Source organism: Tursiops truncatus, chromosome 1 (genome assembly GCF_011762595.2).
Source record: "Tursiops truncatus isolate mTurTru1 chromosome 1, mTurTru1.mat.Y, whole genome shotgun sequence".
NCBI classification, from domain to species: domain Eukaryota; kingdom Metazoa; phylum Chordata; class Mammalia; order Artiodactyla; family Delphinidae; genus Tursiops; species Tursiops truncatus.
Window position 1 is genome coordinate 80,908,679 of NC_047034.1, and position 25,278 is coordinate 80,933,956.

A 25,278-nucleotide genomic window follows, 5' to 3' on the forward strand; every position below is an offset into this window, starting at 1 on the left:
GGACCCGTGAGCCATGGCCGCTGAGCCTGCGCGTCCGGAGCCTGTGCTCCGCAAGGGAGAGGCCTCAACAGTGAGAGGCCCGAGTACCGCCAAAAAAAAAAAAAAAAAGAAAATTAATGTATGAATAATTAAGCAGTAAAAGTATTCTTCCCATCCTTCCTTTCATATGTAATCTCTTCCTACACGCAGATTTAGCTAAGCATTCTGGTAAAAAGGACTCAAGCTAGCGAAGATATCATCTTCCCTGTTCCCTGCTAAGGGTTAGGCCATTCTTTCATTTCCATCCCCGTCCCCTGGCTACTCACTCCAGTGGTACTTTGTACTATAACTGACGCTAATTTCATTTTTACCTATGAAAACATTTTAATCGAGGTCATATGCCTACAAATTCTAAATTCTTATTGTAATTCTCTTTGTGCTTGAAGGAATGCCTTTTAATTCTTTCTGGCTTTCTCTAGGGCTAGATGCTACATAGCAAATAGCAGTACCATATCCCACTCTGTAAACCCAAATTCTCTCAAGGCATTATGGTAGATATCAAGATTTCAGAACACCAGAGGGGCCACACCGAGCACTGGCATTTCCATGACTATCTGTGCAGGATAATCTGGCCTCGTCTTTCAGCCCTGCAGAAGCTACTTCATTGCACAAGACAACCAGAGAGAGGAAAGAGCCCAGTATTTATACGTAGCCATTCCAGATCACATCCATGACTGCTAGAGGAAGGGGTCATGTCCCACAAAGACATCATTCTACCTACTGTGTTCATAATAATTGGATGGCAACAGGAGTCCTTGGTAAGGCTTTAAAGGGCCCAGGTTCCATCCAGCCATGGCACGCACGATGCCCTTTTTTGATTAACACTGCCAAAGAGAAGTCAAACTATAAACCTTCCATGAAGGCAGCTCTGTCACATAAGAAATACCTTGTAAACTGGGTGCTCAGCAATGCTGCACGTTGGTGACAGATGTTCACCATCTGGCTCTTTCAGCTGCACCCATGCTTCAATTTTATTCTCATATTCCGAGACCTGGTCCCACAGCAATAACACTAGCCTTTGGATAGCACTTCATGGCTAACAAAGCATTTACTGTTCTTGCCTAAGTCTGCTGAGGTAGGCAGAGAGATGTAAAAAGAAAATCTGACCGTTACGGTGTCACATAAGGGAAGGCTGGTTGACACTGGCAGAATTCATAGGGTAGCACCTCAATTAGATCACTACACTGTGGGATGCTGCCCACTGCTAGAGGGTGCAGAGACCCACCTTGTCATGCCCTGACCTTAAGAAATGGACTCACGGTAACTAAAATGAACGTGAGCCTGAGACAGACACCAGAATGCTACGTATATTATAATTCATGAGACATTTCCACCCCAGGGCTAGGACTGAAGGATGCATGTCTGGTATGACAGTGGTTCCAATTTTTACTGTATCCGCCTCACATCGATAGCATCTCCCTGTTACAGGAACACCTACCCAAGACAAGACTGAGTGGTTTTGCTAGCTTAGAATCAGAATGAGGAACACTAGAGAAACTAAGATACGAGAAGGAATATCAGAGTAGATTACATTGGTCAGTGGGCTCTGAATATCTGAAGATTGTAGGTTATAATCCCTGCAACCATCTTCAGACTAAAAGCAAGAATACTTGAACCTCGAAGTTGACACTGCCTCTCTCCTAAACAGGACCTGGAAAGGACACTGACAGTGTTCACCTAACATGCCTTCTGACTGACATGACCCATCCGTCGATCTGGTCGCATGGGCTATGGCGTGTATGTGTGTTTCTAAATTGCCAGGGGAGCACAGTGAGCTGTATGCTAATCCTCACATCTTACAGATGAAAGAGCTGAGGTGCCTGGGGAATCTGCAACTAGCTGAACACCAGACAGTCAGCAAACAGCAGAGGCAGGGTTTGTACGTTCATGCTGGCCTGGGAGCCACTGCTTCTCGGGTGACACTCCCTTTGCCCTGGTGTGTTGATCCTGCGGCGTAACTCCCGAAGGGTAATCTTACATCCTCCATTTCCCGACTTTACCAGGGACTTCACTACAGCTGCCGAAGTTCTAAAAACAATGCCTACCACAAATGCGGAAACCAAAGTGTAGAGAAGTTAATGATTTTTTCAAGGCTACACCCCAGCTAAGGTGAACCTGGAAGTAGAGTTAAGTCAGAACTCTTCCTTCCAGGCCACCTGTCTTTGCCTCTGTGGGCCTTTAGACCATGTCCTCAGAGGGCACCTTTGCTTAAACAGGCCCCAGCCTCAGCCCATACTGTGACTGGCTTAACACAGGGCTTTGTCACCTAATCCTAACTCAAAGGAGGGCAACAGTTCTATCTAGGAAGAAATACAATTCTTTCTAGCAGAAATTAGCTGAGTAAGTGCCAACGGGAAGAAGGGAATCTGAATAGTTTCCCAAAGTAAGAAATTCTCAAGAGTTTGTATTAGTCAGGATACAAACTGCTATACAAACGAACACCCAAGTCTCATGGTTTTAAAAAAAATTATTTCTTGATCATGTCATAGTCCAATGTAGGTGAGCTAGGGTGAGAAGGGAGGCACACACAGGAAGCTTTGTTCCGACGTCGTTCAGGAACTGAGGCTTACCGGTCTGCCAAGAGGTCCGTGGCCAGCAGTAGGTTAAGAATCTCTGACCTAGTGGCTTCACAAGTCTCTAGGGCCCTGCAGTCATCCATCAGTTCCTTTGTATTCAGTGGGCCAACAAGAGAAGAAACAGCACAAAGAATCACTTGCAAGGTTTCAGAAAGGCAGATAAGAAATGACTTACATCACTTCTCTCCATATTCCACTGACTTAGAACTCAGCAATATGGACCCATGTAACTGCAGTGAAGACTAGGAAATGTAGTCTCTGGTGGCCAGGAGGAAAAGGAAATGGGGGTTAGTGAACACAAAGCATTATCTCTGCTACACTGTCAAACACATGTTTATTGGATTATGCCAATGCTAATACAAGTACTAAATGACACAATACTACTAAATGAAACAATGATACTAAGTGCTACAAATACTGTAAATTTGTAAAAATACAAATACTAGAAAAATGACACAAAAATTAAAATTTATGACACAAATACCACATGATATGATAGCAATATAAAATAATACTAAATGATATGATACCAAATTCTAAATAATACGATGATACAAATACTAACCATCTACATATTACGCAGAGAGCTGCTTCTGCTCAGCCCATAAAGAGATGGTTATACGAGCAGCCTCATTGGCAGGAGATGAAGAGATGGGATGGAGCCTGTGTTAGACAAGGCAGTAACATTGGGTCCCCACCAGCTGAGAAGAGAAAAGCAACAGAGGGCTTTTTGAGCTTTTGCTGAAGCTTAGGTACAACTCTCCCAGGGCTGTGTTCCAAATTCTCTAACTCTAAAGCATTTGCTCTTATCTGAAGTAATTTATTGGTTTCTATGTCACACATTAAATACGTTGATTGATTAACATGACTGGTTAACCAAGTGGTTAACATGGTAACTGATCCTCACTTTGAGGAGGGCTTGAAGGTGAAACCGAATGCCAACGAGAGCTCAAAGGACCAGGGTTAGGTCATTCTCCCCAGATCCTAATACAAACCAACAATGGCACTATTCTGAGCTCCATAAACAGGAAGTTAGATGCCAAAAAGGACTTTGAGATCGGCCAAGGTGAGCTTGGTGACAACTTCTCCAGTTCCTGATAGAATCTGTTTGGCCAAATCTCTCTTTTTTTCTTGGAGCTGCAAGATCTTCTCTTCCACTGTTCCCTCACAAACAAATCTGAAAAAGATAAGCAAATAATCAAAAACCCAAAGCTGCATATCTAATGACATATTCAAACATCTATTTATGCTTTAGTTTTTTGGGTTTTTTTTGTGGTACGCGGGCCTCTCACTGTTGTGGCCTCTCCCGCTGCAGAGCACAGGCTCCGGACGCGCAGGCCCAGCGGCCATGGCTCATGGGCCCAGCCGCTCGGCGGCATGTGGGATCCTCCCGGACCGAGGCACGAACCCGTGTCCCCAGCATCGGCAGGCAGACTCTCAACCACTGCGCTACAAAGGAAGCCCTATGCTTTAGTTTTTAAATGAGATTTCTTCCTTTATTTTTTCTTAGGTTTGATTAAGAACTCTATGTTTAGGAGATCTAAACAACTTAGACTAAATATATATCCATTGAAAGTGATCTGACCTTGGACTTCCCTGGTGGCGCAGTGGTTAAGAATCTGCCTGCCCATGCAGGGGACACGGGTTCGACCCCTGGTCCAGGAAGATCCCACATGTCGCCGAGCAATTAAGCCCATGCGCCACAACTACTGAGCCTGCGCTCTAGAGTCCGTGAGCCACAACTACCCGCGTGCCTAGAGCCCACGCTCCGCAACAAGAGAAGCCACCGCAATGAGAAGGCCGCGCCCTGTGACAAAGAGTAGCCCCCGCTCGCCGCAACTAGAGAAAGCCTGCGTGCAGCAACGAAGACCCAACACAGCCATAATAAATAAATAAAATAAAAATTTAAAAATAAAGTGATCTGACCTCAAATTGGCCTTTTCTTTCCTTCTGAAGCTGAGATAATTGAGAAGTGCCAAAAAAAGCAAAAGATATCCTGATCCAAAAAAAAGTGTAGAGATCCAGCTTTTACACAAAACGCTCCATCCTGGTAAGGTCAGAAGGCCTAAAGCTTATCAAGTTTCTGCCAGGAATATGTGTGCTGGTTTAAGTACAGAGTGTCTTATCTCTTGGCTAATTCACACTGAAAACAGGTTTTACAAACCAAGGAAATACCACTGTTGTCCTTTATTCACTCATTCAACAGGTGTTGATGAAGATTCCCTATATGCCATGCACTATGCTAGGTGTAGGAACGGAGATTTGAACATGGTCTTGCAGTCAAAGAGAACACAAAACAAAGACATGAAAATAAACAGCAACAATAATAATATGACCCGGAAAGCGCTATAACGGAAGTATGTCCAGCGTACAAAAGGAGTGAAAAGAAATCTGTCTGGGGTCTTCAGGGAAGGCTCCATTGACAACTTGACTCTTAGTGTGACTTGTAGGATGAGCAAGGGTTTGCCAGATAGAACAGTGGGGAGGGCATCCCAGGGAATGGGAACATGTGTAAAACCATGACTGAGTTTTGGAACACAGTCTGCTGCAGGGGTCGTAGAGTCTGGCCAGGGCAAAAGTCAAAAACTATGCTGTACTACAATAGCAGAAGCTCAAGAGGCTGGCGGGGGCTGGATCATGAGTGACTCTGCCTGTGATGCTAAGAAACTTGGTTTTGAAAGGAGGAAATGGCAGTGGGATGGGAAGAAAGGGATGGTTACAAGAAACACCTAGAAAATAAAATGAATGGATTTGGTTTGTGAAACGTGAGCAAGAAGGGGGAGTCTAGTTTTGGCTCCATGATTAGATAAACAGTGATTCTATTCACAAAGATGAGAAATTCAGAAGAATCAGTAGATATGAGGTAGCAGGGAGAAACAATCTCAGCTTATGACATTGTGAGTCCCTGGAGCATGTAACAGTACTTGCTACATGGGGACTCCTCAACAGGTATTCATTCGTTTTTTGAGTTGAATGAGACAAATACATGAGTGAATGAATAATGGGTGTGGATGTGGACACTCAGATTCAGATATTTCGTGGGGATTTGGATATCTGGGCCTGAAGTTTAGGAAACCTTGGAACAGAGGGTATAGATTTTGGATTTACTGGAGTGGACAGGATTATTAAGAGAGGTGCATACAAAGTGAGCTGAGAAGAGAGATAAAGACAAAACAACAGACATAATCACTGTACTTGGTGAATTTGGGAATTCATTGGTGTCCCTTAGCAAGAGTAGCTTCAATGGAGCGGCGGGGGTGAAAGCCAGTTTGTATAGGTTGAGGAATGAATGGGAAGTAAGTAAAGATAGACAAGGATTTCTAATTATTCAGAAAACTTAGCCATGAAAAGGAAGGAGAAAAAGAGGTCCATAACTAGACTGTATTGTACAATTAAGGCAGGTTCTGTTGTTGTTTTTAAAGAGAAGAGGGTCTCAAGGACGGGGCATTCTACAAAATAACTGGCCTGTGCACGTCAAAAATGTCACTGTCATAAAACACAAAGAAAGATTGAGGTGTTGTTCCAGTTAAAGGGGACAAAAGAGTCATGACAATCAAATGCTATACAGGACCTAGAATTTTCTTTGGCTGGGAAGGACATCACTGGGACAAGTGGCAAAATTGAATAAGGTCCATAGATCAGATATGAGTATTGTATTACTGTTAACATCCTGGTTTTGATTACTTTATTATAGTTATGTAAGAGAATGTCATTTTTAGGAAATGCATATGTCACTATTTAGAGGTAAAGGAGCATCATGTCTGCAACTTACTGTCAAACGGTCCAGAAAAAATCTTACACACACACACACACACACACACACACACACACACACACACGTGTCACAGTGCACAGGAAGTTTTTGGTATTATTCTTGCAATCAAGAACTTTGGGGTATTCTTGTAAGAATTCTTACATTCTTCGCTATATGTCTGGAATTATGTCAAAATAAAAGTTAAAAGAAAAAGAGAGAGAGGGAGAGGAAGAGAGGGAGGAGGGAGGAGAGTCCTTTCATGGGCGGCCTTGACTGCATTAAGGCTCAGCATTGTTCATAAGCTTTTCTTCTTCTGCAGGACCAACTCCAAGGTTATCCACAAATTGCTTGCGTTCCCTTCCTGACTGTGAGTACCAAAAAGGATGTGCCCCACAAGCACCATTAGTACAGTGATCATCAAATACTTTACACATTCTATTAAAACATTACCCGAGAAAAATTTTCATGAAAGCAGACCTTTGTCCTGGAGACCTTTACTTACTTACCTGTGTATGACAACATCTTTCTGCTGCCCTACTCGGTAAATTCGGTCACAAGCTTGATCTTCAAGTGACGGATTCCTGTTAGAAGACAAGTAAAGCTCAAAGATAATGACATCCTAGACCAGGGGTGGGCAAATCCCATGGGCCAAATGCAGCCCACAGTCTGTTTCTGTATGGCTCTTGTGTTTAAAATGGTTGTTACATTTTTAAAGGTTTGCAAAACAAAACAAAACGAAAAAACCTACAACAAAGAATATGCAACAGAGACCTATGTAACTGGCAAAGCCTAAAATATTTACTATCTGGCCTAAAATACTTATAGAAAAAATTTGTAGGTCTCTGTTCTAGTCTATGTGGGACTCAGAAAGCCCCAGATGTCTTCTTGCCCTCTCACGAGAAACCGGGATCAGATTGCTAATAGGAACTCTTAGCACCACCATCAGTTGGAAACTCTTAAGTAACAGAGGTTAAACCAATGCTCAAATCCTGTCACTAACTAGTCGAGTGACTTTGGGCAAGTCATCTAACCACAACCCTCCAGACTTCAGATGGCTACTTGGAAACCGGCGGGCTGGCAAATGATCTCTAATGCCTTTTTCAACTTTAATATTCTAGATTCAACTAAGGAGACTTAATCTGTCTCATTCTTTCTAGGTTCTCATTATCAATTCCAAACTAGTTTCTCATCTTACCTCTTTAAAATCTTGGATAACATTGCTCAATTCAGAAACCAGCATGATCCCCATTCTGCTTTCCTCACTCACGAGTATAGGGGAGTCCCAAGTAAGACCTAACCACGTTCTCCAGGAAGATAATAACAGGTTGGCCTGTTTGTACCCATCTGGGCTGCCTGGAGAATTAACAAATGACAATCTCTGGCACCAGTGCCTGGTGCAGCGATCCCTGACTGGCATCAATGAAAACTCAAAACAGGGACAAATTATGATGCTTTCTCCTAGCAATACATGAGTCATTCACTTCGTTTCTAGGAAGGATGCTGCCATACTCCCGGTGTTGACACTATGTGCAGTGAGTCCAAGGCTATGTGTTAAGTGTGTGTCTAACATAATTAAAAAATTCCTTTGCCTTTTCCCTTTGGAGTAACAGTTCTCCCTCTTCACCAAGGCTGAGATTTCCTTGGACGTCAACAAGTATGTCTGAAATACGGTGTTTTGAAGAGATAAAACTCTTCATTGAGTGAAGCAGCTCTTGGCCATAAGGAAAAGCACCCCCTACTCCGCTCTCAGTTTCCATGGAACAGATGTTAGATTAACAATAAATAGTGAACAGACTATTTTAAATAGTCATTTGAAGCCTTGCTTGCTCAGGAATTCAGGGCCGGCAACTAACCCTACACCAATTTTTTTTCTCTCTCCTTTTTTTAAGTTATTTATTACTTTATTTATTTTGGGCTGTGTTGGGTCTTTGCTGCTGTGCGCGGGCTTTCTCTCTAGTTGCGGCGAGAGGGGACTACTCTTTGTTGCGGTGCGCGGGCTTCTCGTTGCAGGGGCTTCTCCGGTTGCGGAGCACGGGCTCTAGGCACGCAGGCTTCAGTAGTTGCGGCAGATGGGCTCAAGTAGTTGTGGCTCACGGGCTCTAGAGCGCAGGCTCAGTAGTTGTGGTGCATGGGCTTAGTTGCTCCGCGGCATGTGGGATCTTCCCGGACCAGGGATCGAACTTGTGTCCCCTGCATTGGCAGGCGGATTCTTAACCACTGGGCCACCAGGAAAGTCCCCAGCCCTACACCATTTTGATCTGTATCTTATACACATGGATGCACAGAGGCAGCTCCATGATATGAAAGGAACACACTCAATATAAGAAGTCAGGCCTTACTGCCCCTCTGGTCTCCCTGCTATGCTGTGACAACTCAAGAAAAATCCAGAATCGTTACCAGTGCATGTCCAGAAGAAAAAGATGGTTTCCTCCAGTCAGGTTTAGACCAACGCCTCCAGCCAAGAGAGAGATTAGCATAACCTTCAAAAGGAAGCACACCATTAACTTTACACAGACTTGGTCTCATCAATCACCTCTCCTTCTTAGCAACACGCTCTTATCAAATTCCCTTCTGCTGTCATAAAGGCACTGTTTCGAAACTCTGAGATCCTATCTCCCATGCCTCACCTTTGAGAAAATTCTCATTTAACCTTTTTTTGGTGAGTCATTCTTAAAACATTAATTGTGCACCTGCCGAAATATATGAATACTACCATTTAGAGCACCAGGGGTGGTTAGCTCAATAAACTTTCCATCAACCGGATTCTGTCTGTTCCATCAGTCCTCCAACCACTGCCATGATTCTCCTGCCATCACTCAACTAATGCTTTCCAAATTTGCATTATCCATAATTAGATGCCTTTGTTCTCCCACTTCCCTCCATCTTTCCTCATATCAAGATCCCACCCGTCCTTCCAGGCTTGTCTCCTCCACAAAGAGTCTCTTGAACCTAACCAGTTATGTTCTTACTCTCTTTTTAGCCCTCACAGTTTATTCTCTTAGAGTATTTGCACACTTTGACATGTACCCCCAATAAATGTCGAAGGAATCAAAAACACCTGGAGGGGTCAAAGCTATGAATATTTTTGAATCAAGCTATGTTAAAATTTTCTGTATAATTGGGAACAATTTGCTCTTGATTACAGAGCTCTGCTCTGATCAGCTTGTACCTGAGGGCCCCTGGATTTGTTAAATGCCTCCACCAAGTCCATTCTCTGTTTGGGGTTAACAGAGCCATCGATGGTGGAATAAGTCAGTCCATGCCTCTTAAGGTGCAAGGTTACAACCTTCAGCATGCTGGTCCACTGAGAGACGATGACACTGGAAGGAAGGATAAAACAGAAAACCAATGCCCCCGAATAGATGAAACAAACTCATCTGCAGGGCTTTAACGCCTGCTATTCGTACGATTCAGCTATCAAATGTGGACGAGGAAAGGCCTTCTGCTACCTAAGCTTACACACTTCGGTGACATTATAAGATTACAGTATTTCCAGCTATTTCTAGATCCAGTCTGCAACTTATTTTGTGCAAAATGAAGTCAGAATAAAGTGGTGGCTAAGCTGAAGTACTGGCTGCAGCCTCTGATTATCTGGGGCCTAGTGCTTACCCACAGGAGGTCTGTGCTCCTGCAAAGGGGTACAGGCCCCTCCCTTTGCCAGTCAGAACCAGAAGCTGCTAGGGCTTCTCTGTTCCCCCCATGCTGTGCTTTAATTAGAGTTTTATGTGTTTAGATCAAAATATTTCCGATCTACAAATGCACTGAATAGCACACAGTAAAGTCAAACAACGAATGAACCTCCCATATCCACGTCCCCAGCTTAGGTCCCCAGCTCCATGGGGGCTCCCGGTCTGACCCCACTCTTCTCCCTCCCTCGCCCACCTATTACTCTCTTGCTTTTCTTGAGATGCTTCTTCTCTGCTCTTACTCAGTTTACTCGGATGCTCAGTTTACTCGGATCCTCTAGGGATTGCCTTTTCAACCAGTGCCACAAACATTTTAATTAGAAATCAAAGGGAATCTGTGCTGTAACCTGAGTGCTTTCTACTAAGCATGACTCAAGGTCCTTGATATAAAAAGCGAAGATTTATAACTATCTGCAATATTAAATTTTCTAGCGTAATTACAAGCAATGCTTGGATAATGAAATAACACATTTACCTCTTTTGGGACCCTGAATTTCTTCGGATTGCCTCCAATTCTGCCAACAGAGATGAAATCTGGGAAAAGATGGAATTAACATATGGAGGTTTAAGCAAATTTGCTTTTCTCCATGTTCTGAATTAAAGAATCGGTCTCCTCCAGAGCCTCTCGGCTTCTGGTCTTACTCCTCTCTAGTTCCCTTTCCTCTCTGCAGCCAGAGTGCTGTTTCCAAAATGTCAGTTTCTTATTTTCCTCCTCTGGCTGAAGCCCCTGCAGTGGCTTCCCGCTGAGAATAAAGCCCAAGCTCCGTACAGTGGCCTCCCAGGTCCTTGCTACCTTGCCTTCCGCTCACATCTCCAGCCTCCACCCTCACTACGCTCTCTTCAAATGATGCTCGGGTGATACCAACATTCTCCCTCCACTAAGTCACGCTTTGTCTCATCTTTGTCCATTCTGTTCCCTCTGCCTAGGACAGCCTTACGTGTCAGCTTCTTGGACATCCTCTCCAATCCCAGGAGCCCACTGCCTACATGCTACTATACCACCTGTTCTTTCTATTATCATGGTCTTTTTCATACTATATATTAATTGCTTATTAGTCATCTCTTGCTTTCATGGCCGGAGATGCTCTGAAGAGGCAGAGCCAGCGTATGTCTGGTTCATTTCTGCACCCCTAGCACTCGGCATATTGCTGGACCAGAGAAGATACTATCCTAACATTTGTAGAAGGAGAAAGTGAAAGAGCTTGACCCAGTTTGAGGCCTGCTGCAAACGGTGTTGAAGAAGAGAACCTGTCCAGACTGAGGAATACTTGCTCAAGCTTCACGACAAGCTCTCTTTACCAAAACTGCTCAGGGCATATTCAAGTCTATGAGGGAGCAGGCGATAAGAACACAGGGGCAGGACTCTGGAGAGCAGCTGGCCTCATTCTTCCTGACCGCTAATGTGAATGACCTTTCCAAAGGCTCTAAAGTTCATCCCAGAATGGAGGAAGAGGACGAAAATTAGACCAAGAATCAGGAGATGAAGAGAGTTCTTATTCTGCCATTACAGGGCTGGATCACCTTGGAACTCCCAGTTAAGAGCACAGCTTCCTCATCAGTAAAAAGGGGCTGAGCCAGAGGAACTGAGGTGCCCTTAGCTCTTCCATTCTACGCCGTCGTGGTGCTAGTGGCAACCTGTTGAGGCCCCCGCGTAAGGCAGCGCTCCCACCTGAACAAACCCGCTGATGCCTGGGCAGGAAGACAGTCACAGGACCGTACCATTTTGAATTAGTAGGAAGGAAAAAAGCAGGTACACGAAGTGCCTGATGTCTTGGCAACTCAAGGTTGTGGAAAGTTCTCGAACTGCCTCATGAAAAACCTGGCGATAGGTATTTTGAAAAAAAAGCAGTGGAAGAGCAGGATTCATGGGCTGTGAGCTGGGGCCAAATTCTAATAACGTTCTGTATGAGTTTAGCTTTGTGCTACCAAACAAAACTCCCTTCCTCACATGAAACCACCTTAAGTGGTTTGAACTACGGTTAATGGGTTCACATTAAGAACCTTGTGAACGATGACCTGAGTATCAGACAAGTTATTAGGAACACAAATTATTAGGAACATGAATTTTAACCCAATAGCTAACTGAGGGTGCTAGGGCCTGAAGTCCGGCCACATGTGGTGCCCTTCTTATGTTTCTCTCGGTTACTGATGGTGAAGACCTAGGTAAATATTTTTAAAATCTAATTAAAAGTAATTCTTTGGTAAAACCATTCCCCTGGCAGTGACCTCCTTTCCAGTTACATCTTTTAAAGCCTTTGAAGAGAGGCTGAGGCAGCCTCAGAAAGCAGTAGAGAGGGAACCCAGCCCTCAGGGCAGGCGAGACGATGGGCAGGTTCCAAGTGAGCCAGTGGAGAGGCAGGACACACACCCCGGCCTTCCTCTGATAGAACCCTTCAGTTCTTAAAACATTCAATGAAAACAGAACAGAGTGACTAACGAGGAGAGGCTGGTAGGAAACAAACCCGGCAGATGGAAGCCTCTCAACAAAGCAAAGCAACTGGCGCTCAGACGTATTACACAGTCTCGAGGCTCAGGCCTTCGTTGTTTTCCCAAAACAAACTGCTCACTTGCCTGGGCCTTGTGGCCGGCATACACCTGACAGGCTCCTTCCCCAGGAATCCATGCCAGAAATCTGCCCTGATGCCGGGTCGGTCCAAGCCACTCTCTGAAAGCCCACTATGTAGTAAGACTTCAGTTTTATTCATCAAATCAAACTAGAATTTAAGACTGGAGGGAGAATTTGACCAGCCAACATCTAACAGCTCCAGCTCTGCTGTCAAATGGCTGGGCTCGCTTGGACAAATGTGGCGCTCTCACTCAGGGAAATGTATAAGGAGGCAAAGTCTTTCTACTAGAATAGAGGTCATCATACTACCTTGGTGCTCTCTCTCCTGTCGTCAAAAAGCTCCACATTGAAGCATTTGCCATTAAGGGAAATGGAGGCGGACGGTTCTGAGTTATGGAATTCGGACAAGGTCAAGTCTCTGAGCTGCTCTTCCAGGGAAAGGACCAGGCCTTCACTCTTCAGCTCTTTCAGATCCAGGGCCTGAGCAGAATCAGACAGAGGAAAGAGCAGATGGGCAGTTGAGGCAGCAAGGCATGTGACCTGCCAAAGTGCTAACTGTTTAACACAGCACATGGCAAAATGTCTCGTAATTTACATCAGTATCTCCTCGGGTAAACCCAGATTAAAATGTAATCTTGCAAGCTCTTTTCACCAGATCAAAAATAAATCAAGGGACTTCCCTGGTGGCGCAGTGGTTAAGAATCCGCCTGCCAATGCAGGGGACACGGGTTCAATCCCTGGTCCAGGAAGATCCCACATGCTGCGGAGCAACTAAGCCCGTGCGCCACAACTACTGAAGCCCGCGTGAGCCTAGAGCCCGTGCTCCGCAACAAGAGAAGCCACTGCAATGAGAAGCCCACGCACTGCAACAAAGAGTAGCCCCTGCTCGCCATAACTAGAGAAAGCCCATGCGCAGCAACGAAGACCCAACACAATCAAAAATAATTAAAAACAAAAAAGGAATCCATTTAATAAATCAATCAATCAAATGATGGAACTTCTTAGATAATTGCCAGATTGCAAGATCTTTCTATTTTCCCCAGCTAGAACAGAACAGTTAATTAAGTTATTGATAATCAAGATGCAATTTGCTACCAAAAAAAGATACATTACTATAGCACCTCAAAAGAATAACATACTTCAATAAAAATTTTTTTAATAAAAGAAAAAATTTTCAAGTACCAGGAGTAGTTCTTTTTCTGTTCATAAAAATAACATATGCTCATTTTAGAAAATCTGGAAAAGTTCAGAAGAGTATAAAGAAAGTAAGAATCCTTGATAACCAAGGAGAAAATAAATTTTAACTGCCAAGAGAAAAAAAAAAAAAGAATAACATATGCCCCTTTTTTATTAAAATTGAAGTATATTTACAATATTGTGTTAGTTTTTGGTGTACAGCAAAGTGATCCCCTTATACATACATACTCACACACACCTATATATTCTCTTTCAGATTCTTTTCCATTAAAGGTTATTACAAGGTTTTTTTATTTTAGCTGCACCACGTGGCTTGCAGGATCTTGGTTTCCCGACCAGAGATCGAACCCAGGCCCTGGAAGTGAAAGCACCAAGTCCTAACCACTGGAGCGCCAGGGAATTCCCGGGTTATTACAAGATATTGAGTTTAGTTCCCTGTGCTATACAGTAGGTCCTTGTTGTTTACCTATTCAATATATAGTAGTGTGTATATGTTAATCCCAAACTCCTATTTATCCCTTCCTCACCACCCTCTGCTATCCCGTTTGGTAACCATAAGTTTGTTTTCTATGTTTGTGAGTCTACTTTTGTTTTGTAAATAAGTTCATTTGTATCATTTTTTTTAGCTTCTACAAATAAGTGATAGCATATGATATTTGCCTTTGATTACTTAATATGATAATCTCTAGTCCCATCCATGTTGCTGCAAATGGCATCATTTCATTCTCTTTTTATGGCTGAGTAATATTCCGTTATATGTATATGTGTGTGTATACACACACACACAAGCACCACATCTTCTTTATCCATCCATCTGTTGATAGACATTTAGATTGCTTCCATGTCTTGGCTATTGTAGATAATGCTGTAATGAGTATGAACACTGGAGTGCATGTATCTTTTTGAATTAGTTTTCTCCAGATATGTGCCCAGGAGTGGGACTGCTGGATTATATGGTAACTCTATTTTTAGTTTTTTAAGGGTCCTCCATACTGTTCTCCAGAGTGGCTGCACCCATTTAGACTCCCACCAACAGTGTAGGAGGGTTCCTTTTTCTCCACACCCTCTCCAGCATTTATTGTTTGTCAACTTTTTAATGATGGCCATTCTGACTGGTGTGAGGTGAGGACCTCATTATGGTTGTGATTTGCATTTCTCTAATAATTAGTGACACTGAGCATCTTTTCACGTGCCTCTTGGCCATCTATATGTCTTTGGTGAAATACCTATTTAGGTCTTCTGCCCATTCTTTGATTGGGTTGTTTGTTTTTTTGCTATTAAGCTGTATGAGCTGTTTGTGTATTTCGGAAATTAATCCCTTGTTGGTAGCATTGTTTGCAAATATTTTCTTCCGCTCTGTGGGTTGTCTTTTCATTTTGTTTATGATTTCCTTTGCTGTGTAAAAGCTTTTAAGTTTAATTAGGTCCCATTTGTTTATTTTTGCTTTTATTTCCATTTCTCTAGGAGAGAAATACAAAAACATATTGCTGCAATTTATGTCAGAGTGTTCTGCCTATGACATGTTCCTCTTAATTACAGATGTGCCTCTATCCAATATCAAGACAACTTTAAATACTTGAGTTTTCTTACCTAGACTTAACACTAGTAGTTAAATAAGCTTTATGACATCCTAAAATACCGAAGTATTCATATATGGCTTCCTTTTTAACAAGACGCCATTTTCTATTCTAAAATAAAGCTTATTTAAACAAACCAGGGACTTCCCTGGTGGTCCAGCGGTTAAGACTCCATGCTCCTAATGCAGGCGGCCCGGGTTTGATCCCTGGTCAGGGAACTAGATCCCGCATGCCGCAACTAAAGATCCCGAATGCTGCAACTAAAGATCCCCGCATGCCACAACTAAGAAGATCCCACACCCTGCAACGAAGATCCCACATGCCGCAAATAAGACCCAGTGCAGCCAATTAATTAATTAATTAGTTAATTAAAGAAAAATAATAAACAAAACAAATAATAAAAACTGTTCTCAACATCATGGGAATTATCTCAAGGTCAATAAAGATTAATATAAAATAAAGTAAAATAAAGAGTTTTCTCTTTCCTATCCCACCAGAAAACAAAATACACTCAAACCCCATTTTCCTTGATCCAGCAGACTGGATCCCAGTTTCAGGAGACTGAGGTGGACTTCTCCACAGCCCCTCTGGGGTCCCACACAGGTGACTTTGCTTACCGACTTCAGTAGAGAAAGATGACAACAACACTGGCGGAGTCTCAGCAACTGTGACAGTATATGGGCGGTGCTAGATGTCTGCGAGTCTGCTGCCACGGAGAGCCCAGGCCCACTGGACCCAAACTCCTGGGCCACTTCCAAGAAGGAAAACAGACACAGGAAACAGTACAGGGTTTAAAACAGAAATATGGGGAAGAACCATGAACTAAATGAGGAGATTTTAAACTTCTTTGATCTGAGGTTCAATCATATAGTTTTAGCTTACTTCTCTCTACCAATTAGAGAAGTACGAAATACTGGTTTTCTTTATAGACCGACTTGTATTTTAATCAAACAGATTTTGAAAATAACTAAAAAGAAGTTTCGATCACCAGGTCTGGTGCCTGCACGTCAGTAGATTTTACTTTGGTTTGAGGTTCCAAGCTAAGGTCAAGTCTCTGCAATCAAGAATGCATGACCCCTCCCCCCCCCATTTCTGTAAGTTTACCAAATCTGCATCCACATTGTCATGAGTTTTCTGTATTTGTAAGTGTCCCACTGCTTACCTCTACTGAATGGATTATCAGAGCTTCTTCCAGATTGGCTGCCCCCACTTTCATGTCTTTTTAGATAGGATTGCAGAGCTGACCTGCCTCAGACAGAGAACGAAAATGCACATAAAATGGTCGTTAAGACCAAATAGGTTTACAATGGTCAGTGTTTAACTGTGGTTGCGGTAGGACCTTGAAAAATTGTAAAAGTGAACTTGTTAAATGAAGGTAGGCTCACAGCAAGCATTGGGCAAAGGTAATAAAAAATAACTACTTTAAAAGCCAAACCACTTAAAAATGATTAATAAATATTAACAAAGATTAATATCAAATATTAGTATTATATTTAATATCAATTTAATATTAACATGTAATACAGTAACATATTATTAATTAGTATAAGTTAATATACTATAATATTTATTAATAAATATAAGGTACACAAAGAGAAAAAACATATTTACATTGGAAGTGAGAGGTACCAAATAAATAGGAGAGTAGAAATCTGGAATTCAGGGAAGGATAAGAGCTTTAGAGCAAGTGCAAAGGATAGATGACAAGAAGGATTACTGGGCAGTTTTTTAAAAGTTCCAATGAGAGGCTGGGTAACAGGTCAAAGGTCAAAGAGATACACTTTCCTAATACAGCCCCATGAGGAACAGAAAGACCTGGTGTACAGTGTGCACACCCTAGAGCTTCTATGCAAGGAAGCCAATGCAGAACAGGTTCAATGTGTATGCGAGACAAAGGTGAGCTGAGGAGAGGTGAGGAGAGAGAAAGGGAGGTTTTTTAAAAAAGGAACACAGATATCCAACTTGTCAATAATACCGTAATTACAGTTAGAGGAACCTTGACCCTCGACTCACTCCCAAGCAAGAACAAGAATAAAATAGATGTGAGAAGGTGCTTCTTCACGGCACACACCTTGATCTTGCAAAAAGGACACTATAAACATTTTCTTCATCTTCAGAAAGCTTTAAATGGTGCAACTGAAATTTACGCTGGGGGAGCACCACCTGGAAGAGTAAAAGAAAAAAGCAGCTGGGATGAAGTTATATAAATTAACTGAACATTAGGGAGGCCACTCCCCAGAGTTGGCACCAGAAATCTAGTCAGGCTCTGGACAGCAGCTCCCACCCTTCCCTGAAAACAGGACTGCTCTAACACACTGCACACGGGACTGCTGTGACACGAGGGGCAGGACAGCAACCCGAGGGCCTCCTCCTAGGAAAATGGGAGACTCAGAGGCTCCTGAAGCAACGCAGATGGCGGTTCAAGCCGAGTCAAGGACATGGTGGCCCTCCCTCCTGGCCTCCCCCAGGGACATGTGTCAATGGGATTACCAAGGGCTTGCCGGTGGGGTCCAGCTGGTCTTTTGTTCTCCTCAGCAAAAGGCTCTTGGTTAAAATATTTAACCGTTCTTCTCCTTTCTTTGAACCATTGTCAACCTGACTCCTCCACAGACTGAGTTCATCAAATGGAGAACAACGGAGAAATCTTTTTCATTGGAGAAGGAGGATAGAGAACAGGAAAGAAGCATGGGAGGATGGAGGAAAGGTTCAAAGACAGACATAAGGTGAAAAGCAAATCAGATTTTACATGCCATCCAATCATTTGAAAAAGTCAATTTCATAGCAAAACTCTGCTAGACAGAGCAAAAGGATCCAAGTCAATAACCACATTATAAAAATGTGAATTTTCCCATTAACAACGTCTATATCGTCACAACAGGACATATAACCAATAGCTAGCATTCATTCCTAAAACTTCAAAGGCTAGTAAAGAAATTCTGTATCCTCTTATGAGCTGACTTGAATTAAAACAAGTATTTTAAAATCAGCCTTCCTTTCTGTTTGCTTCAAATAAATTGTAGTCCTGTCCCCAGGCCATATGTTTTAAAGCAGAAGTAGCCCCAAACATTCCTGGGACTGAAGAAAGTTGACTGTTGTTTCCTTTAATTTAATTGGTCCCTTATTTTTCCATATATAGGGGCTGGATGTCATCAAAGTCCTATATCAGCCAATCAACAGATTATATCTCATAAATATTAATTCTTCTTCCCTTTAAAGGTTGACAGGCTTGCCACCTGCTACACAAGATAGTCTGGTACACACTGGAGATATGAGATATGAAATAATTATGAAGCGTTACCGACAGGGTTCACATCTACATAATCCAAAGAGTTTTACTCACTTCAGCAGTGAATACATGTCCAACAAGTTGTTCTGAATGGGGGTTCCAGTGACAGCCCAACGGGCTTGGGCCTGGAGCTTACACACAGCCAAGGAAGTCTGCACTCGGGGATTCTTAACATTGTGAGCTTCATCCAATATGATTCGAGCCCAGACTACTCGAAGCAAAGGTGATGAGACACCCTGGAAGAAACACAGGTGAAATCCAATAAGAGTATGGGAAAACGTGCATGTCATCAAGAAGATAAGGGAAAATAACAAGCAGGTATCGAAGACCCGCTCTTACCTTCAAGTCTGAGGGCTTAGATCAGGTACCCTGAAATAAGAATTAAGCTTAAGAAACCAAGAGTGGTTGGACAGCTACATATAAAAGAATGAAATTAGAACACTTTCTAACACCATACACAAAAATAAACTCAAAATGGATTAAAGTCATAAATATTAAGACTGGACACTATCAAACTCTTAGAGGAAAACTAGGCAGAACATTCTCTGACATAAACCTCAGCAAACTCTTTTTGGATCCACCTCCTAGAGCCATGAAAAGAAAAGCAAAAATAAACAAATGGGACCTAATGACACTTAAAAAAGCTTTTGCACAGCAAAGGAAACCATAGACAAAGTGAAAAGACAACCCACAGAATGGGAGAAAATATTTACAAAGCGACCAACAAGGGATTAATCTCCAAAATATACAAACAGCTCAGGCAGCTCAATATCAAGAAAACAAACAACCCAATCAAACAATGGCTGGAAGACCTAAATAGACATTTCTCCAAAGACATACAGATGGCCAAGAGGCACATGAAAAGATGCTCAACATCACTAATTATCAGAGAAATGCAAATCAAAATTACAATGAGGTATCACCTCACACCCGTCAGAATGGCCATCATCAAAAAGTCTAGGAACAACAAATGCTGCAGAGGGTGTGGAGAAAAGGCAACCCTCCTACACTCTTGGTGGGAATGTAAATTGATACAGCCACTATGGAGAACAGTATGGAGGTTCCTTAAAAAACTAAAAATAGAGTTGCCATGATCCAGCAATCCTACTCCTGGGCATATATCTGGAGAAAACCATAATTCAAAAAGATACATGCACCACAATGTCCAGTGCAGCACTATTTACAATAGCCAGGACATGGAAGCAGCCTAAGTGTCCATCAACAGAGGAATGGATAAAGAAGATGTGGTATATACGTAAGTCTACTTTTATATATAAAATACTAAGCCAGACACAAAGAACATTTCCTACTCTCAAGGAGCTCACAATCTAGCAGGGGAGAAAAAATAAAACAAGCATAAAGATCATTACACACAATGTATATATAGTAAATCCCACTGGATAATTCAATACAGGACAGTAGGAATCTAGTTGGTCTTGTTCACTGCAGTATCCCTAATACCTGAAATACCATCTGGCATGGGGTAGTGTTACAACAAAAATAGAAATGAGGTATTTCCTCTCCTGATAACAAGGAAAATAAAGGGAACAATGAACAGGGTGGAGAAGGAGCATAAACTGGCCTGAAAGAGTTAACCAATCCTAGTTTTATTTTAACTGTTACTAATCTGTAGTGTCTGTAACTAGATTTGTCCTTCACAAAGCTAACCCCTAACACTCTCTGACTGTGTGAACTACATCCTGCACCTAACACTCTCCATCTCCATGTGAATTACATCCTGTACCTGGTGTTCACACTCCCTACACTCCCTTGTAGCAAATCACCCCTTGTAGCGTCCTGCATTTCAGAAAGAAGGTTACAGGTGGATAACCCAGAGACAAAGAACGGACCCAATTACCAGGTTGCCTGATGCCAGCTGTGACTGTTTTGAAATAATGCAGGAAGAAGAAAAATGCAAGACCTTCACTACTTTGATCCTTATCACCTACCCCAGACTGTGAGCCCCACCTATAAGACTTCTCCTGATTCCCCAGGGATTGGGGGGGGGGCGTTTTTGAGGTGCTAGCCTGCTGTGTTCCCTCTTTGCCTGGCAAAGAATAAGACTACCCTTTCTTTTCTCCTCCAAACTCTGTCTCCGTACTTCTATTCGACATCGGTGCACAGAGAGCCAAGATTTTGGCATCAGCAGATACTCAATATTTGGGGAATTAAAGGGGTGCGCGGTGACGTAAGCAAGCACAAGGTGCTAGGAGATGCATTTAACCAGAGGGGGAGGCAAAGCATTCCATTCAGAGGGAGAACAAAGGCACAAGAGCAGGACAGATCTTTGGTACAGCTGAGCATGGGGTGCCACTGGGAGGGCTGGGGTGTGGGGGAAGAAGGCCACACAGGCAGGGCAAGACCGTAAAAGGCCTAATATATCATTTAAAGGGATGAGGGTTTTAGCCTCAAAGCTAAGAGGAATTACTGAGGAATCTGAAAAGTTAATCATCCAAGAGAAGGCAGAGTCGGTCATGAGATAGAGAAGCGTTCTAGAGATCTCCCCAAATACAGAAAGCTGTGAATATCCTATTGTACTAAGAATAAAAGCATATGCAAAAGAGTAGTTCTTGGGACAACACTGTATTTTCAGAGGGAAAAAGCCCACAATATCTATGCAATAAAGCCTCTACTCTATGTAACTGAGACTACCCTGGACACAGCAACAAACATTCAGGTTTTTTCCCCTGGTTATCATTTAGCTTCTGGCCCACTGTAGCCTTATTATTTGCAACCCCTTTTCCTAGAAAGTGGAGGAAGGCAGGGAATAATGGCTTCATATAAAAATACTAGTCCTAACACGAAATATAAAACACATCCTGAGAATATACCCCCAGAACTCTCAAATAAACACTGAAACAAGTGAAGCTTTCCTTTATTCATGAGATATGACCACCACCGCAACTGCAATGTAGTTATTGTTTCTAAAACACAGCAAACTACTGTACCATCTCCACCTTTATTGCTGAGGAGGTTGTCTAGAGTTAAAAGAGAAGGGACAGAGGAAAGAACTCTCTGTTTCCACAGATGAAACAGTTCGAATGTTCATGACCTTACGGGAGGGTACCTTTGCCATCTCTAATGCTGTGAAAAGACTCCTATTAAACGATCCGTGGTTCCAACCCTACTTCCCTGGCAGCACCCACGCCTCACCTTCACACTGAGGTTTGCACCTGGCATCTCTCCCTCTTCCTTCTTTGTGGGAATCTCCTTGGCCAGAAGGCTGTAGGTAGTGACCACGATGTCATATGTGGAGAGGCTGCATAGATATAACACAGAGCAAAAGTTAAACCATCCCGCCACGACTCTGACAATGTGAGACAGAATTGGTTCCTTCACAAAAATGCCTACGGCTGGAAGGATAGACAGCAGAACTCATTAATTTATGTCCTTAATTCATACACACATGACTCTGGAGAGGTAAATTTTATACACCTGACTTCCTTATTGCTTACCACTGGTCATTTTTACAGATTATTCGCTATAACTAGAACAGCCTCCCCCTTCCCAGCCAAGTCAGAAAAGATCATCTCTGGTGGGGTCATATTAAGCTTGAAGTGATCTGGCAAGAACAGAAAGCCGGGCAGGATTGGAAGTTAATATTTAGTTAATTTGACATAGATGACACTAAAGTCCCAATGAAGTAAGAAACCCTCGAAGTACTGTTCATCTTACAGCAATGGTGTTTTCTCCTCCTCATTCTGTAATGGATTTGTGAAAACCCATTCATCTAGCTTTGACATTTGGGCATAAAGATACATGTTGTACACTTTCAGTTTACCTCACCTATACTCTTTACATGTAAAGATTCTTGATGAAAAGCACAATTCTTTTTCCAAGGAAGCTTAATATTGTGTACCTGAGAGAACTTCAATAAATACTTTTGATAAAAATCTATTTGGGGGCTTCCCTGGTGGCACAGTGGTTGAGAGTCCGCCTGCCGATGCAGGGGACGTGGGTTCGTGCCCCGGTCCGGGAAGATCCCACATGCCGCGGAGCGGCTGGGCCCGTGAGCCATGGCCGCTGAGCCTGCGCGTCCAGAGCCTGTGCTTCTCAACAGGAGAGGCCACAACAGTGAGAGGACTGCGTACCGCAAAAAAGAAAAAAAGGCCCCCTGAGCCAAGATGCTGAGCACCTCATACTGACTGCAATATTTCTGCACTTACACTTTTGCATGTTGATCCCGGTTTGGCCCATGATACAGATAGACTCTTAGTTTGTTGCTGCTCACACGTTTCTCCACCTCACTTTTCCAGTGATGGATCAGGGAAGCAGGACAGATGACTAGTGTTCCATGGGAAGTGAACTCAGAGGAGTCTTGAGAGGGGAAAAGAAAATCAACACCTCGTTACATTCATTAAATAGTTTTAACTTCTTAAAGGCATTACCTCTTTCCCTTGACTGACATTTATTCCTTCAATCAATATTTTTAACAACTGCTACTTCTATTTCTACACATAGCTTATACCTTGGAGATATTGCGGGTCTGGATCTAGACCACAGCAATAAAGTGAGTATCACAATAAAGTGAGTCACACAAACTTTCTCGTTTCCCAGTGCATATAAAAGGTATGTAAATTACACTACACGATAGTCTGTTAAGTGTGCAATAGCATTACGTTTTTTAAAAAAGGTGCATAGCTTAATTTGAAAATACTTCATTGCTTAAAAATGCTAACATCATCTGAGCCTCCAGCAAGTCGTAATCTTTTTACTGGTGGATGGTTTGAAGTATTGCAAGAATTACCAAAATGTGACATGGAGACGCGAAGTGAGCAAATGCTGTTGGAACAATGGCGCCAAAAGACTTGCTCAACACAGGGTTGACACAAACCCTCAATTTGTAAAAAACAGTATCTGTGAAGTGCAATAAAGTGAAGTGCAATAAAATGAAGTATGCATGAAGTAGAATAGAAAACGGAAGAAATAATCTTTTAACTCAAAACCATTATTTATTTTCCCCTACAAAAGTGGAAGTGAGAGAGGCTAAAGGGCGAGGAAAGTGGGTAGCGCATGACTTCACTTTAAAAACCCAAAAAACCCCAATGTGCTTTCACAGTGGCCAGAATGTAGAAGCTGGATCATTTCCTAACTCATCCTGAGTTGATTCATTACAAGGGAGTATTATTACTTTTCTCTGAAAAGCATAACTTAATTACATTCACATTAAAGTATAAGTACAAAATTCCCTAGGTCAAGCGCACATTACTTTGGAACCAGTTAGTGCCGGAGTATTTGTACCACTGCCCCCCATCGTTTGTGTGTGTGAAGGTGCGCACATGCTGCTACTACACACAGGGACACAGGGTCCAGCTGCAACAGTGGTCACTAGAGGCCCTGAGAGCAGATGGCCACAGATTCCTTAACTATCTAACCAACTGAGAAATGTACATGTGTACATGGCAATTTACGTGGTGTTGGCTCTACATAATATACAGGACCTTTAAGGTACTTATACAGTTACTACACTTTAAAAACAGAGGTTGAAATAAGAGAAATTGTCTAGAATCTGGAAACTTCTGGAAGTTCAGAAACATGGAAAACAGTGTCTGCTATGGTGGCTAAAATCTGAATTTGTCACAGATCTTCTTTCAAAAAATAATATATTAACTAATTTGGATCTATCCTATAGTTATATCCTCAACATTAACAAAAATAATCATTAGGTTTAAACTAAGTTTTCTGGAGCCTTAGCTTTCTCCATGAAATTGTTCCTAATCACAGGTCAAGCTAACCTTATATTAAAAGGAAAAAATGATTACTTCTAGTTAGTGTATTTGGTGTCAGAAATGATACTATAGGAAAGTAGTCTAATGCTAGTTTTCCAATAAATTAAATATGACCAAAGGCATCCTTTCATGGCTGAAAAATTTCCACTCTCCGCTGCCTCACATGATTTAGAAAACAGCAGGTTTTTGAATACCATTTTTGGAAAGCCAAGCCAAAGCCGTGGTTTTGTCCTTTTCTTTGTTTTTCTCTTGGTTCTTCTGGGTCAGGATGAGTGCAATCATTGTCAGGGTTTTTCCTAACCCCATATCATCCGCTGGAAAATAAAAACACAAATAGGAGAGGTAACTATTTAGGGCAAAGAATCAGCTCAGCTTCAAGAGAAGCAGCCCCGGGCAGACACCAGCCCTGGTCCTCTGCTGTCAGTGCCATTCCAGTCACCATGCTTTGCCTCCTCTATTGAAGCCCTTGTCTTTCTTATTAAAATGAACACTAACTCTTGCTATTTATTTTGCGACCTAGGTCAAAGACATTTACTAGGACTTTCGTAAAATTTAAAACTTATTATTAGATCTTATTCGAGCCTCCGTGTTATATTGTTACTTATCCAGTACATTCATTGATATCTCCCTCAGTTTGATGATGTTGCCTAGTCTTATTTATTTCCCTGCAAAAGCAAAAAGGTCCAGTAGATATAGCCTACCACCCACTTTACTACCACACTTTTGGAGTTAAGAGTTGTTAACTCAAGGGCTTCCCTGGTGGCGCAGTGGTTGAGAGTCCGCCTGCCGATGCAGGGGACACGGGTTCGTGCCCCGGTCCGGGAAGATTCCACATGCCGCGGAGCGGCTGGGCCCGTGAGCCATGGCC

General features: G+C 42.6%; 1 protein-coding gene across 6 annotated transcripts in view; it reads right to left on the bottom strand.

The window, feature by feature from the left end:
- Positions 1–2,930: 2,930 nt before the first annotated feature.
- The window catches only part of TTF2 (transcription termination factor 2), a 42,229-nt gene continuing 19,881 nt past the window's right edge, over positions 2,931–25,278 (bottom strand). Inside the window, exons 10-23 of one of the 6 annotated variants that reach the window (XM_033860962.2) lie at positions 24,605–24,724; positions 22,848–22,998; positions 21,835–21,940; positions 18,736–18,917; positions 17,886–18,039; positions 17,467–17,558; positions 16,558–16,640; positions 16,013–16,146; positions 12,931–13,101; positions 10,531–10,589; positions 9,539–9,689; positions 8,767–8,849; positions 6,876–6,950; positions 2,931–3,792 (exon numbers count right to left, since the gene is read on the bottom strand). In XM_033860962.2, the coding sequence (XP_033716853.1) occupies positions 3,648–3,792; positions 6,876–6,950; positions 8,767–8,849; positions 9,539–9,689; positions 10,531–10,589; positions 12,931–13,101; positions 16,013–16,146; positions 16,558–16,640; positions 17,467–17,558; positions 17,886–18,039; positions 18,736–18,917; positions 21,835–21,940; positions 22,848–22,998; positions 24,605–24,724 (1,706 nt within the window). In that variant the 3' untranslated portion in view covers positions 2,931–3,647. Of the gene's footprint in view, positions 3,793–6,875; positions 6,951–7,564; positions 7,723–8,766; positions 8,850–9,538; positions 9,690–10,530; positions 10,590–12,930; positions 13,102–16,012; positions 16,147–16,557; positions 16,641–17,466; positions 17,559–17,885; positions 18,040–18,735; positions 18,918–21,834; positions 21,941–22,847; positions 22,999–24,604; positions 24,725–25,278 lie in introns of those variants that run through there. The other 5 variants (XR_012333573.1, XM_033861002.2, XR_012333576.1 and 2 more) reach the window with 5 other exon arrangements.